The sequence below is a fragment of the Nanorana parkeri genome, unplaced genomic scaffold (genome assembly GCF_000935625.1).
Source record: "Nanorana parkeri isolate BGI_ZX_2015 unplaced genomic scaffold, ASM93562v1 scaffold814, whole genome shotgun sequence".
NCBI classification, from domain to species: Eukaryota; Metazoa; Chordata; class Amphibia; order Anura; family Dicroglossidae; genus Nanorana; species Nanorana parkeri.
Window position 1 is genome coordinate 126,183 of NW_017307082.1, and position 16,300 is coordinate 142,482.

The 16,300-nt window shown below is 40.0% G+C and overlaps 1 protein-coding gene across 1 annotated transcript in view; it reads left to right on the forward strand.

Moving 5' to 3' along the window:
• The window catches only part of TUSC3 (tumor suppressor candidate 3), a 144,157-nt gene that overhangs the window by 103,100 nt on the left and 24,757 nt on the right, over nt 1–16,300 (forward strand). The window contains exon 9 of the mRNA XM_018565112.1: nt 11,047–11,110. Coding sequence (XP_018420614.1) covers nt 11,047–11,110 — 64 coding nt within the window. The remainder of the gene's footprint in view (nt 1–11,046; nt 11,111–16,300) is intronic.

A 16,300-nucleotide genomic window follows, 5' to 3' on the forward strand; every position in this document is an offset into this window, starting at 1 on the left:
TCTCAAACCCCCCCCCCTCAGCCCTGCCCCCTACTTACCTACTTTAAGTGTTGCTTCTCACTGCAGAAATCTGTCATTCAGCCCAGGAATGTAGACAATTTTTTACAAAACCATTCTGCCACTGCTGCAGATAAATTATCGCTTGAACTCCTCTCTTAAAGCTATACTTCACAAAGGTCCTTACCACTGTGCCTCTTCTTGAAAATACTTATTGCCTAGTCCTACTCCTTAGGAGCATACATGCCATACACATCCAATGGATTGGTTGTGCCCGTCCCCATGCCTATTGGTATGCTTTTTCTAAGGTTGTTATCTGCATGTATATCAATATAAAAAGAGCCAGTTGTTGCCATGGCAACAAATTGCAGCATTGCTGCTGTTTTGAGAATGACGTATTTGCAGAAGCACTTAGTTATCCATCTCCCAAGAAACTACCATCTCTAATGGTGTTGGATTAAAATGACATGACTCAGCATCATGGTAAATGTAGTTTTTTGTAGTTTTTTTTTGTCTCCAATGTTCACTGCAGTGTTCATAGGTGTGTAAGGTGCAGTTAATCATTGGTTGGAGGTGCAGAGCGGAGCTTGTTATAGTTTATCTAGGGCTAAGAGAACCTCCAGTCAAAATTTCCCAAAGCTTTCACCTTTTAATCTTGAAAATGCTGCTGAACATCAACCCTTCATTCTGTATGCCTACCATTCCTAACTTCACCCATCAAAGTCTTTTGGAAATTACAGATTCTAAATATGAACCCCTTTCTCATTCAGATGGAGATGGAAAATGTCTGATTCACATCAGAGATTTAGTTGTGAAACTGAGTATGATGGGTTGAACGGTTAAGAATGACCAGTAAAAGAGAGCAAACATTCAAAGGGTTTTCTGAAAGCTTTCTTCAACCTGACAATGGGAAAATCATATCAAAATCAGATTAACATAATTTCAGTGGATGTTCTAATTTAAACACATTTTCAAAGCTTCCTGAATTGCATTAGCAGGCCACTGAATCATTTTGCTTGCTCTTTGATTAAACAAATGTGGTTTGAATACCCATCTTTTTTGACCCTCACTATCGTGTTTGAACTATGCTGCTTTTAAGACAGCCCCACTTAGATTCTAATTTCCCTTATGATATCATTGCTAAACTTCCATGGGCCCACTGAGAGAATGTAGAAATGAACTCAGATCTGATCATTTTATTCTAAGTAATTGATTTTTGCTCCATGAATTTGGGATTCATGATATTCTTTTCCTCAGGTTCATTAACTGATAAATACATTTTATTGCTTGCGGTGTGGTATCGCAACATATAATTGGATATGAAAATGTGCCTTCTCCCATTATTAATTGTACATTTCCCATGATGTGTTCAAGTTTGACACATGAATTGTGCCTAGAGCTTGTATATATACCGCTATTTCACTCTATTATATACCATGTTTTATTCACTCCTATAGCAGCAAGCGTGATAAATATTACATGACATCTATCACTTTGTTTGGTTTTGAACCTTATTCATAAGTGGATCTCCTGTAGCATACCTCATGGGATGTGAGCAATAAAAGGCACAAGTTTGATTCCAATTTTTCTTAACTGGTTAAATATATGTTTAAAGGCTATAGATGAGATTTATGATTATCATTTTCCAGCATTACATAATTAATAAATTATATTGAAATGTTTTTATGTATTATGGCAGGCAGATTATAGTAGTCAGTTTTTCCTTCTGTATGCCCACACCAGAGACTTTCCCATCCACTAACAGGAAAAAGCGTGCTGACAGAGTAAAGGAAAAGGGTTGTAATGGGAAAACATGAGAGCACTGATTTTGAATCCTTATATGAGGGAAATGTGTTAGCTTTGGGATGCTGGATTGTAGGATCTAAGGATTACTGTATAGCTTGGCACCAAGGTATCTTCCTCAGGCTCTTGGGGAAGTGACTCAGTGCCACCCCCTCCTATACAGCGAAGTAACCCCTGCCTCCCTGATTTTCACTTTGCTCTTTCTACCTTGCTTCTTTGTAACTGTTTTCTCTTTTTTGAGGTGACTGCACTTGTACTGTTTTGATGATATTAAAGCTGAGCTACAGCCTTACCCTCAGTCTTGCACAGTTGTACCGGCTCTGCTCTGGTCAGGGCTAAAAAATTTACATTATAGTATCTATTGTGCAGAACTTAGGAGTGTGTACCAATACAGATTTACAGCACTAGTACAGTACATTGTCAGCGTAGACCCCAGTACAGATCACACCTTACCGGCCCACCCAACCGGTACAGACCCCACTAGTACAGAACACTCCCTTCCCTGTCCACCACCTCCGTACAGATTCCCATAGTATAGAACACCCCCTTCCAGCATACCCCCAATTCACTCCACAGTACACTACTCCCCCAGTACAAACCCTCTCCCTCCCTTCCTTTACAGACCCTTCCGGCCCACCAGAGAACCCCCTCTTCCCAGTTTAACTACCCCAATCTCACCCACAGCAGCAATTCAGAGTGAGGGGGAAGTCCTCCTCTTGGCCGTGTCATACCAGAGCTGAAGGGTTAGCCTCCCTCATCTCTGAACTGTCACTGTCCGACTGGGAGAAGTGACAGCACTGCAAATGCTGTGGGCACTGCAGCATTAAAGGAGAACTATGGGGGTCAGTGTTTTTCCCCATAGTTCTCCTTAGGGTAATGGGAGGACACAAACTAGCGTCCTCCCGTTACCCTAAGCTCAGTATACCGCGAGCTACAGCTCGCGGTATACTGAGACGCCGCAGCCGGAGCGGATCCCGACTTAGATTACGGGATCCGCCCAGCTGCGTGAGTGACAGCTGGCTCTGCCTATCTAGAGGCAGAGCCAGCTGTACCCGCCCCCTCCCCGGTCGGTTCCGCCAGTCAGCGCTGGCAGATCAGAGCGGGGAGAGGGGAATCCAGCCCCTGTCACGGTAGAGAGCCGTGACAGGATCGAGAGGTGAGCGAACCCGGTATGTGTTCGCTCACCTCCCGATCTACTGAGCCGACCTGTGACAGTCTCATTGTCACAGGTCGGCTAGAACTATGAGGTGAGTGAAAAGCACTCACCTCATAGTTCTCCTTTTAATGCAACTGTCGGGTAGTCACTGCATCAGAACACAGGCACCCAGGACCGTGCCCCGCATTTTTTTCACGGTGCCCGGGTCCTGATACAGGAAACTGGGCACCCTGCAAAAGCTATGGGGAACCTGCAGTGACCCCTAGAGTAATTGCTTTAGGGAATACCTTTTTGCCGCCCCCCTGGACATGATCTGCCAGTATTGCATCACTAGGTGTAAGGGAAGAATGTAATGAAAAATGCTTGAGTTGAGTATAACATTTATGGGTTTTAAACATATATGAACATATTGTATCACATGGTGATATTTAGGCCTGGTTCACACCTAGGCGTTTTCAGTTTTGCGCGTTTATCGTACAATTTTTTCCTGCACGTTTTTTGCTTTTTAAAAGCACGTGTTTTTCCCAGCATATAGATGTCTATGGGACCAAAACCATGCGACATCCGCCTGAAAATAGCTCCTGCAACTATTTGTGTGACATGCGTTTTCCTACGTGCAACGCTAAGGTGTGAACAGTCACTAATGACTTGCATGGAAATGCGTGTTTTGCTCGTTTTCGTGCGCCTAGATCCACGAAGAAAGACGCTCCGGTGTAAACCAGGCCTTACTTGATGAACCCCAGTCCTAGCTGAAGGTGGAATGAAATTCACCTATTCAGTGTGTTACAGGTTTGTATGTCATAGTTGTCTGGCTTATTGTAGTACTATGTTAAAACTATTTAGAGGGGTTGTTTTTTAATGTTTTTATTGCAATGTGTTCTTTATATGTAACTACTAAGAAAAGCTCATTCTGTTTTAAAATATTCTGCTTGTGCTGACTGCTAGAGGATTCTTTCAATGTTGCTATTAATTGTCTTATTTTCCTTTTTGCTGAGCACAATGTTTTAATGTTTTTGTTTTGTCAGTAATGGTTGTTTCTTGATTTTTTTTGCCTTGTTCTGTATCAGCTTGTTTTTTACAGTCTTTTGAGATACAAAGATTATAATAATTGATAATGAACTTAAAATTAATAAATTGGAAGCAGCAATAAATTGTAGGTACCTAGAAGCATCTGCATGTACCATCTTGCATTTTCTAAAGCACCCAAGCAGCTCTAATAATGGCAGGAATGCACGATAGTCAAACAGAAGCTCTGACTGGCATCTTTTTTTTTTCGTTTTGGATAGTGTAAGGTAGGGTTATAAGCCCTGTCAGTTTTTTGTGTGCAGTTTTTGTGCTATTGTGGAGATTTCACTTCACTTCTTGTGTGATAGCCACTTCAGAAAGTGAGAGAAAATCCTTCCAAAGATCCGAAGAGAGGAAAATCCCTGGTAGTTGGCAGGGTCACCAGAACGAATTACCCCATTGGAGGATTTCCCATCTATTCCTGTTGTAATGACATCCCAAAATGTGGGATTTGGTCTCATCACTCCAAACGGGTTTGTTCCAGAAGTTTAGCTTCTTCTCTAGGTGCTGTTTGGTGCAACTGTAAACAACTATAAGCAACCTGTTAAAAAATCCACTTTTGTTCCCCATGATCTCTGTGTGTGTTGTAAAGTAGCCACGACTCCAAGCTCACTCCCGTGATGGACTACAATCTCAATACAATTTAGAAATATAAACATGATATTGTAGTCCATAGGGAGTGAGCTTGGAGCGGTGACTACTTTACAACACACACAAGGACCATGGAGAACAAAAGTAACCACCCTCCAGAAGGAAGGACAGTGTCAGCACCAATTCAGAGATGATATGAGGATCTACAGCTAAGGGATACACAAATAAGATACATTTATTTTAATAGTTAAGGAACTTGAATGTATTTTTAAGATTTAAGAGTTTAGTGTCACTTTAAGCCAGGTGGAGCTTAATAATTTCCTAACAGTTAACTTCAGTTCTTGACTAATGGCCTACTGGCCACTGAGAAACACCTGCTGGTGAATCATTGAATTAAATTAGCCCACTTTGGGAATCACAGTGCCACCAGCAGATGCAGTGGCTGTTCCATATCCTCCTGGCAGAGAGAAGGAGCATGGTATGACTTTTGTCAACAGTGGCAGCCTGCATGTTTTGTCATCACAGGTTTCCCTGTTCAGATATCCCTGTCATTTCATATTCACTTTTACTTTACATGACTCTCCCCGCATCTAGCAAAACATTTTGTCATCTTTTGCTAATTGTTAACTTTTCTGGCAATCTGGAAGAACATTATAATACATCGCTCTTTGGCTTTGTGCAGATTTTTAAAGAAGGCATTATTGATAAGCTTGTTTCCGGGAACATAATTAAATTTGACGTATGATATTCATTTATCATGTGTTTTGCAGATATTTTATTAATTAAGGTCTTATTATTTCATACAGGATTAAAAATTAAACCAATCATTGCTGAATAGCCCTTAGTCATTTCAGACAATTCAAAATGAGTTTAGTTGTTTCGTGATCTCTATGTAATATATTTTAAGTTTATTACATTTTTGCTGATAAAATAAATTGCTTTTTTGTCATTTCTTTTAAAGTTTTTCTAAGTGATTGCTTTGAAGACAAGAATATGTGTGACATTTGCTTGTTAAAGGGCAATTCCACACAACTTCAGCAAGGCATACTAACAGAGGCTGACTGGCAACTTTTAGCCCAGGGGGCAAGTACAACCCAGAGGCCCATGGTGCAGCAACTTGGCCCCCCTCCCGCTCTGCCTCTTCCCCACCTTCTCCCCGCCCCTGTCTGCCACTTTTGCCATCCATGTAACAGTAGTGAATGGTCGGCTGATGTGAGGACTCCTAGTAAGTTCATGAAAGGGGTGATTGGCTGGGGGATGGTGCTAGACTTTAGAGGGCCGCCCGCGGGGCCCTCCAGAGGTCAGCCTAGAGGAGCGATCAACCGCCGTGTACAGAGCCGCATCTGTAGCGGCTCTGTACTCTGTAAGTGGCGTCGGAGGGAGCCACTGCACCGGCGGCCGTAAAATTCTATTAGCGGGGCCAGTGGTGGGCCCCCTGACCGCCGCAGGAAGCGGCCGTTTTTAAAGGCAGCACAGAGGCCCGGGGGGCAATTGCCACCCTGCCCCCCGGCCCAGTCCGCCCCTGCATACTAACCATTAATGTCTTACACTGGCTATTAGAAATAATTATATCAAAGTCAAACACCACTTTTTACACAAAGCACACTTAACTTTGCAACTGAGATATGAATTAATTTACATAGATACCTATTTGCCTTTACTAGAGTGTTTTGTGTTCTGTTATATTTTCTGCCAGTTATAGCAGCCTTAAAAAAGGTACATTAGATTCTGTCTGCAAGCAAAAGACCTTTTAGCCTACAAGACCTTATTCTGACAAATTCACCAGTGGTAGGGAAGTATTGTTTATGATATTGTAAGTAGAGAGGTGTTTGAAATAGTGGGCGACTATTTTTTCAATATATGAAGAACTATTTGAGATATTTAATGACAGTATAATGGCTTGATTCAATTAATGAACCTGACAAACGGACATTATAAAAATGGAGTGTCAACTAACTGCCACACAACCAGCGGTCTACCTGATGCTGGGGGCCACAAGGAGAAAAACAAAGAAGGACCCAGGTGCCTACACACCCCTTTGAAGATAATCATACACAATGGTCCCAATGTATATGGGGAGGCACAGTGTTTCCATAGCTTTAATTGGATTGTATCTCCCTCTCAATCACTCTATAAGTATCCACTTATACAAGAGGCGTTTTTCTTAGATCTAGTGGTTAATCACACCACAGGATCATCCCACGTGATCTCTGGGCTGAAAAAAGGATGACTTTCCAGCCCTCCTAGATCGGAGTTGGTAAGCCCTACTCCTATGTTGCTCCCAGTCCTGCACATCCACCAACAAGGACACAGATGGAATACATATATGGGGGAGGTTTTACCTGCTAAAGGATTTGTTGTTACATCTATCCATTTCTGCAATTTACACAGCTTTGTCACACAGCACTGCTCTGACTATTAGGTCAGGAGACCTGCCTTTTCTGCAGTTAAGTAACACTTACAGGTCTTGTCCCTCTCCAAGCTTGTGACTGTACAGTGAAAGGAGAATCAACAGACTGATAAGCTCATCCCTTTCTCACTCTCCCCTCTCTCCTCCATTAAGCATGTCCCATGAAGCACCACAGCACAACTGACTGTCTCCTTGTGCTGCCTCCCCCACTCCATATGAACTTTGTGGTACATGTTTTCAACTGGGAAGAAAGTCACCTTAGCTTCACCTTTTATGGGGCCCATTTGGTTCCCAATACTGTTACTGTATATTGTGACATGCCATGAGTGTATTCATGAAGTTTCCACAGGGTCCACTTTTTGTGGTCCAAGCTGCCGCATAGATTGTTATCAGTAATGTATTACTTACAACAATGATGTATCACCGCTCCAAGCTCACTCCTGTGATGGACTAATTTCTATTGAAAGGTCTATCATAGGAGTGAGCTTGGAAGCAGTGGCTACTTTACAACACACACACAGGGTTCATGGGGAACAAAAGTAGCCACCCTCCAGAAGGAAGGACAGTGTCAGCAACAATTCAGGGATTATTTGAGGATCTACAGCCGAGTGATACACAAATAAGATTTAAAAAAATAATAGTTAAGGTACTTGAATGTATTTTTTAAGATTTAACTTCTGAGTTTAGTGTCACTTTAATATGACTTACAAAATACTAAGATCTAAAAAAGAACACAGTTTCTTACATAAGCATACAGATGTTTGAAACACTCTGACTTTACTGTCTGCAATAGCATTACTCCAGACATTTGTTGTGTGTTTACCAAAGGGATCAGAGCTACAGCTTCACCAGCTGGCCACTTGTAGAAGAAAACCATATGGCCTTGTCTCTTTTCAGAAGAAATCGGAAGGAAAGAAGCATTATATCAAGCTCAGTTTTACCAGACTAGGTTATTATTCAAAATCAGAAAATCTCTTACCTAATATTCCCATTTAGGCCTAAAAGGTTTTGTAATGAGATGCTATTATTCCTAAGCACAAAGTAAACTTTACAACTAAATTCCAGCAGACTGTTCATAGTGTGGGATGGATAAACATCTGGACTGGGACTTATTCAGATATTAAGTAAAATTGAAAATACACAGCAGACCGATGTGTGCAACGCTTGCTAATGTGAAGCAATGTATCCTAATTGTAAAACAAAATGTTAATCCCTTGCATCAGTTTTTTCATTCATTCAAGTCATTTTTATGTAAAATATATTCTCTGGCAAATAGTTATATGGCAAGGTGAACTAGAAACTAAGTTCTCACGGGCAGGGCCCTCCTTACCATCTTGTCTTGAATTGTATTGTGATTGTAATGTCTTCCTTATATTGTAAAGCGATGTGTAAACTGTTGGCGCTATATAATTCCTGTATAATAATAATGTAATCCCCACCCCCTTCCATGGAGTATACAATTATTATTATTATTACATAGTATTTATATAGCGCCAACAGTTTGTGCAGCGCTTTACAATATAAGGAAGACATTACAGTTACAATACAATTCAAGACAAGATGGTAAGGAGGGCCCTGCCCCTGAGGGCTTACAATCTAAAAGAGGAGGGGGAAATGAAAATGTTTGGTAACTTCAGTTTGCCACGGTATACAATGACTCTGTTTATGATACATAAATGATTCCATCAGCATCGAGGTTACAATAGTTTGATTAGCAAAGCAAGACCTCTAGCATCTAGTCAAAGCATACTGTTTCTCAATTACAGTCTTCTTACTTGTGTAGCCTATATGGATTTGCTTTATTCTAGTTATAAAAGAAAAGTTTTATATAACGGTGACAAATGGACCTCTTATCAGTCGACTTCAAAGCAGCAGATTGTGTAGTGGGCCCCTTGACAATAAAAAGTTTCAGGTAGCGGGTTTTTTTTTCTGTGAAAAATTGTGTAGTGGGTACAGTTGTTTCTGTCCTTGGATCCTCCTAGTGATACAGAATATCTACCAGAAGTATGAAATCAGGCACTCAGGACTATATAATTTTTCTTTATTTATTTGAGAATCCTTAGTATGATTGCATAGGTCTTATCATGATACCCTCATCTTATACAATTCTAGTGTTTATAAAGAATTTCCAAATGATCTCCTCAGTCTTAGTGGACTTATAGATTTCTTCATGGTAAGTAGAAATATTTTTTTCCACTACTTATTGTGCAGACAGTCCCAACATGACCACTCTATTACTGAATGCTTCTGATCATCTGTGCCTTTCTGATTAGTCACTTCATATTTAACCAAACCCTTCACAAGAGCTAATGTATTAAACTTATGAGATTATAATCAGGAGGCAGAGAGATGATCAGGAGCAGAGTGTTTTTATCTGCTGGAGTGGGTCATTTTGGAGACACTTGATTGTAGAAACAAATCTTTAGTGTAATAAAAGCTCATATTATTATATGCAGTGCTAATGCTGGTAATGCTAATAAAATTGGCATCCTCCTTATTGAGGTCTCTGAAATAACAAGTAAAACACAATATATTTGTTCTGTATACATTTCCAGATCTGTTGAGAGTAGGTATTCTCCCTTCCAATAAAAAGAAAATATATTTTAAATGCATTTTTTAGCCCCAAAATTGAAATGGAACATAGTCCTATACATAAATCATTAACTTTAAAAAAATCTTATATATATATAAATACATAATAAATGCACTTTAAGAAGCATAACTACAGAGTTCATAGGCATAACTGCATAAATAAACCAAATTAAAAGGTTAAATTGGATTGCTTATTCATTTTGTTAATAAGAGCTGTCCAGAGTCGTGGGCACAAGAGATCATAACCACCTGGTGACATAACTCCCACTTCCCAATTTTTCCACAGAAACCTAAAGCTATGCATCGCCAGGGTCCATGCCACTCCTGCTATGAAGAGCAATTGTTGAGTGGTGTAATCCAGAAAAAGAAAGTGACAAAAACCTAATTTAAAGTAAATGTTTTCAATAAAGCTAAAGAAAAGCATTGTGTTATTGGGATTGCAGTGTACACTTACAGCAAGATACAAATTAATAGGTTTTGGGTTTACATACACTTTAACAGTTTTACATTTTGTTTATCCTATTGGATTAGAGATTTGCTAATTTGATCTACGTAAAATTTGTAAAGGATACATGGATTTTAATGCACCAATAACCCAATACGTCTCCCCCTAGTGCTCCAATTATTTGTTTGCATAACAGCCAGGCAGTTGGCACCTTCTGAAGGACGTCAGCAATGGCAGTCCCCATATTTCTATAATGTCTTGTTTACTTTATATTATAATAATCAAAAACACCTGCAATTTGTTTAGAAAAGCTGTTCTACAAATCCATCCCATTGGCCACATGTGCCAACAAAGCAATATCTTCACTCTGTATTTATCTGTGCCAGGTCTTCTCTTGGGGATCATAATAGTGGTTGTCTTGTGCCAAGTGGTAACCTTTGATCAGGCTAATGTGTGAAGCTTTTCTGTCTTCTGATAGGATTTAGCACTAAGAATTTGGTAAAATGGGTACTGCAGAACAATTTGGTTGCCTGCCACGTGTCATTTTTAGGAAAATGCTTAAAACCAGAGGTGCTCACCTTAATTTTCTGTTGGAGACCAACAGTCCAATTTATTTGAAGATCACAAAGTATTTAAGTGTTTTAGCTTTAAAACTTTGCGAGTGATTGGTATGCAGCAATAGGGTCTTTCATCCTGCTATTTGCACCTGCTAAAACTAGTAGATCTAACTAGCCCTTGTGCCTCTGACAACAATAGCAAGGGCTGTCAGTCAGTGCTTTGTAAACAGGTCTTTGCTTCCTACCCTGGTTTGTGCTTGTAAATTGAAAATTGAAATTTGAACTATGCTTGGTATTGGTCTGTTCCACAGGGGTAAAATGCTGATGGTTAATCTAGAAATGCATGCAAGCAAAATTTTAAAACTGGCACTTATGGTTTAGTATTTATTTTTTCAGGTTTTTAAAATTAATGTTTTGTTTTTTCTTTCAGAGTTACATACATGGAAGCAGCCAGGCACAGTTTGTCGCAGAATCTCACATCATTCTACTACTGAGTATCCTTCCAAATTTAGAAAATTGTGTCTATGTGCTCATGCTACAGTTTGTTTTAATGATGAATATCATTATTAATGCATTGGCTTAAAGCTTATCGTGAGTAAAAAGAAATAAAACTTGGGGTGGGGCTACCCTCTCACTGCAAAGGTTAACCACTCACTTTTGTCTAGAGGGATTATGCAGAGCATTTTGCTTATTTGATGCCTTTTCCTGCTGCCTCCAAGACCAGTGCCCATATCCTCTTTCCCCCCCTCAGAGGCCCGCTGTACAGTGTAGGGCCCATAGCCATGCAATATATTGTATGCGCAAGGGTAAATTTTTTCTTTGCCCAGAGATTTGGAAAGTGTGTTAAAATACTTGAAATAGGGTTTGTGAAGTCATGTAACATAGACCTACATAGTCAGTCATACTGCTCAGTCTGTGTAGTTTATTCAGTATGGTAGTACAAAGAGCAGTAAGAATGTGCAAAGTGCACAAATGCATTGAAGCCAATCGCTAAACAATTATTATCATATATGGCTTCTGTAAACTGAAATCCAAATGGTTGCATTATGCTACAGAACTTTGCAGATCCGCATTGGTCAGTTGTAATGAATAAGCCATTGTATATTCTTCTGGAATATGTAGAATGAGTTGAAAAATCCTTTTACTTCAATACTAGATATCCTTCAGTTTGGCTGAGGGCTTTTAATGTACATTAAACTTACAAACTGTGAAAGAAGCTTTGCTTTTTTCAATAAACCAGCAAGCAGAACAATAAAAAAACATGATTTAGATAATTGCAGTATTTCTCCAAATGTGCACCTTGTATGTGCACATATGATCATGTATAAAAGTGAGTTGACTTATCATTAGTCTGTTGGATCTGATTTTCTAATCCGCATGACTATGTAGGTTTATGTAACATGGAACGAACAGATTTGTTGGTAATATAATGTAATAGCCGATGTTCTAAAACAGCTCATATCTCAGCCTCCCGCTGTAAGTGGAAGACAAGGTGCCAGAATAGTCTCTGCTTCCACGTTTTAATTGAAAGACAACTTGAGTAGAACACAATAAAACACAATTAAATGTTCTATAGCGAAACTACGGTCAGTTTTTAAAATATTTCTGTGTATGTGGCAAGCTTAAAGTGTATGGAAAGTCATACGTTTTTTGGGGGGTATAAAATGTATAAGGGGTAGAACCTCTGTAAGGTTTTTATTGAGGGTTCTGCACCTTCTAGGAAGGATTCAACCTCACTATTGGTTCCGGTGACCACTTTTTACAGAAGTGAAGGAAAATTTTAAATTTCTAAAGAAACATGAGGTGAGGAGAATTCTTCCAGTGGGGAAATCTGTTCTGGTAACAACTGTCTAATAGGGGACATTCCATTGCTTTGTAGATTTCCCCCTTTCCTTATGTGCCTCTGGAAATGGAAATTTCCCAGACAGAACAAAGCTATGAACACTATTACTTACTCAAAAATAAAAAATAAAAGTCTAAGCTTTACATACATTATTTAACAAGTTTTAATATTTACAAAGTTTTCTTTCTTTGTTTCCGGCCTAGTAGTGCTGTACAATGTATGTACTATACTGTTCCTGTCTCTGGGTGCAGGTCAGAGAGTGCAGAATCTGTGAGATTAATCCTTGAACTATGTTATGTTAAATCTTCAAAGGGATTTGCAATTATTTCAGTCAGTTTTGTGTCTTGCATTTTTGCCTTACTTCATAGCCAAAAATTAATCTTCACACTTAAGGCTTGGTTCACACCTGACCGTTTTGTAGCGCGTTCTACGCTCGACGAACGCTCTACAAAACGCTCAAAAATCTACATTGCATTGTAGTCAATGGTCTCGTTCCCACCTTTCCGTATTTCCGCCCGTCCCTAACGCGCTACAAAACGGCCCACGCCTGAAAAGGTACAGGAGCTTCTTTGCGGCGTATTGGGCCGTTTTGTAGCGCGTTCGCGGCCATAGACTTCCATGGGAACGTACAAAATTAGTTTTTGCGCGTTTTTGTAGCAGAAATCGCGCATAGAACGCCCGTTCCACACATGGCAACAGACCACTCCCCTCTGCAACTTGTTGTGTGAGCAAGAAGAAGAGCAAGATGGAGGATTCCAGTAGATGTGGCCTACTTGATTCAGAGGCATTCATACGCCTGGTGCATGCAAAACACTGTCTCTACGACATGAGACATGCAGACAACAAAAACCGGAGAATCAGGCAACGTGCCTGGGAAGATATTTGTGAAGCTACATGGCCTGATTGGGAAACATACTCCAAACAAGTTAAAGGATCAAAAGGTACATGTCAGCAATGTTTTTATGTGTATTTTATTGCAGAATGCATGCACTGTTGTAATGTGACATGCGTGCACTGTTGTAATGTGACATGCGTGCAGTATGTAAATGTGACATGCGTGCAGTATTTTATAGGTCCCATGCGTGCAGTATTGTAATGTGACATGTGTGCAGTATTGTAATGTGACATGCGTGCAGTGTCTTGTATGTCCCATGCGTGCAGTATTTTAATGTGACATGCGTGCAGTGTTTTTTTATGTTCCGTGCGTGCAGTTTTTTATAGGTCCCATACGTGCAGTGTTTTTTATGTCCCATGCATGCAGTATTTTAATGTGACATGCGTGCAGTGTTTTTTATGTCCCATGCATGCAGTATTTTAATATGACATGCGTGCAGTGTTTTTTTATGTCCCATGCATGCTTTTTTTTTATAGGTCCCATGCGTGCAGTGTTTTTTATGAGAATCTGCAACCGCAAATAGGACAACGGAAAAAAAAAAATTAAAATTAAAAAAACGGCTGCCACTGCCAATTGGTTTTATAATTCTAATATGTTTCCCATCGATGGCTCCAACACAGTTTGGGAAGTTGCATGAAGTTGAAAACAATCCTAAAATTTCCAGCCACTCCTAGGCAGAGTATCCCATGCAGGTTGAGGAGCACTTGGCTCGTCCAAATTATCAAAATATATGATTTGAGGATTAAAAGTTTTCGTTTTCTCCTCCTACACATTTGAGCAGTAAAGTTTAAGTTTATGTTATTTTTATATAGTAAATGTTAACTAAATTGTACAAAGAGTTTGTGTGGTTTTTTGTGGGTTCAAGATAAAGGTTATTAAAAATATTGTTAGGATTTTATTCTATAAAAGGTTGGGTTAAACATATGTAGGAGGGTCACACATGCCATACGTCAACATGCATATCACAAAGACACCTAGGTTAGAACAGCACAACGCACAGGACACTACAGCAAAAGGCACAACACACAGAGCATTAATATAGCATTAATATACAATTTCATATATAACTCTTGTAAACAGATTATCATTTATAAGGAGGGGGTAATGACAGTACTGTCACAGATCAGATTTATGCTTCTTTTCATTGGTCTTTAATTATACAAAGGAGTGATGTAGTGAACTTACCGCAAGGTAATAACTAATCTTTCGGGGGGTGGAATGCTGTCACGCAGGAAGGTGTCCTGACGCTCCAACTGCACCGACAGCAATCCCAGTAGCTCATCAAAACTGTAATATATATAAAGGTTTGTGGTCAATACTAGCAATTAGACAGAACAACAATAATCACTAACAATTGTTTATGTACTAACCTATTTTTGGACATGCGGGTATAGCTGAAAAACTTATCCTCATGTCCACGAAGCGTTTCATGGCCCAAAACTGGCCTCTTTCTTAACGGTTCGCTATGACCGGATGAACCCAGAACCGTCGCATACTCTCTCTCCTTCTCCTCAAGTGCATCAAGCGCACTGCTGCAACGACTGCCGCAGTCCGTCTTAGTGTAGCCAGATCCATTAGAAAGCACTCAGAAATTGAATCTCTCCTCTGCACAAAAGGACGACACCACACAGTCTTTTGGATACAGGAAAAGGAAATGCTGCGTCTCCAGAGTCTTTCACTGGACGCTTGCGGAAAGACCGGAATTGTTTTTCATTGGACACCTCTGTTGTCACTCCAAAACGCGCGTGCGTCGCGCGTTTTTTAAAATACGAAAACGCGCACAAAACGCGCACACTGGCGGGGGGGAAAACGCGCGTGTGACGCGCATATACGAAACGTTCAGGTGTGAACCAGGAGTAAGACAGGACACATAGGTGTCACCTGCCTGGTGTTGTTTGAATCAGAAGAATGGCTGCACAGAACTATGAATTCTGGCAGGTAAAATGGTTGGGCTGGAGTTAAGGTAAGCAGGTAATCTCAATAATATTCTCTGATATACAAATACCTCCAAAGTGAGGGAAATATGACATATGTTTATTAACATAATGTAAGTAGACATTAGACATTTGCAGCTATAACAACCCCACACTCGTCTAGGAAGGCTTTCCACAAGATTTTGAAATGTGTCTGAGGGAATTTTAGCCCATTCAACCAAAAGAGTATTTATGATGTCTGATAATGATGTTGCATGAGAAGACCTGGCTTGCAATCCCTGTTGTCAGTTCATTCCAAAGGTTTTCAATAGGGTTGAGGTCAGGGCTCCGCATCAAACTCAACAAACCGTGTTTCTTTGGACCTGGCTTTTTGCACAATCATGCTGGAACCGAAAAGGGCCTTCCCAAAACAATTGCTACAAGGTTAGGAGTGCACAACTGTCTAAAGTGCCTTATATATGCTGAAGTATTAAGAGCACTTTTTATTGGAAACACCTGAACTCAATAATTTGGTGGGCTGCCCACATAGATTTGGACATGAAGATTATTCTAAAGCAGCCTTGCTTAAAACAGTAGTATTATTAAAAGGTATGTAAACCCTTGCCATGAACTGAAATACAGTATCTCACAGAAGTGAGTACACCCCTCACATTTTTGAAAATATTTTATTATATCATTTTATGTGATGACACAGAAGAAATTACACTTTGCTACAATGTAAAGTAGTGAGTATACAGCTTGTATATCAATGTACATTTGCTGTCCCGTCAAAATAACGCAACACACAACCATTAATGTCTAAACCGCTGGCAACAAAAGTGAGTACACCCCTAAGTGAAAATGTCCAAATTGGGCCCAATTAGCCATTTTCCCTCCCCAGCGTCATGTGACTCGTTAGTATTACAAGGTCTCAGGTGTGAATGGGGAGCAGGTGTGTTAAATTTGGTGTTATCGCTCTCACTCTCTCATACTGGTCACTGTCAGTCAACATGGCACCTCATGGCAAAGAACT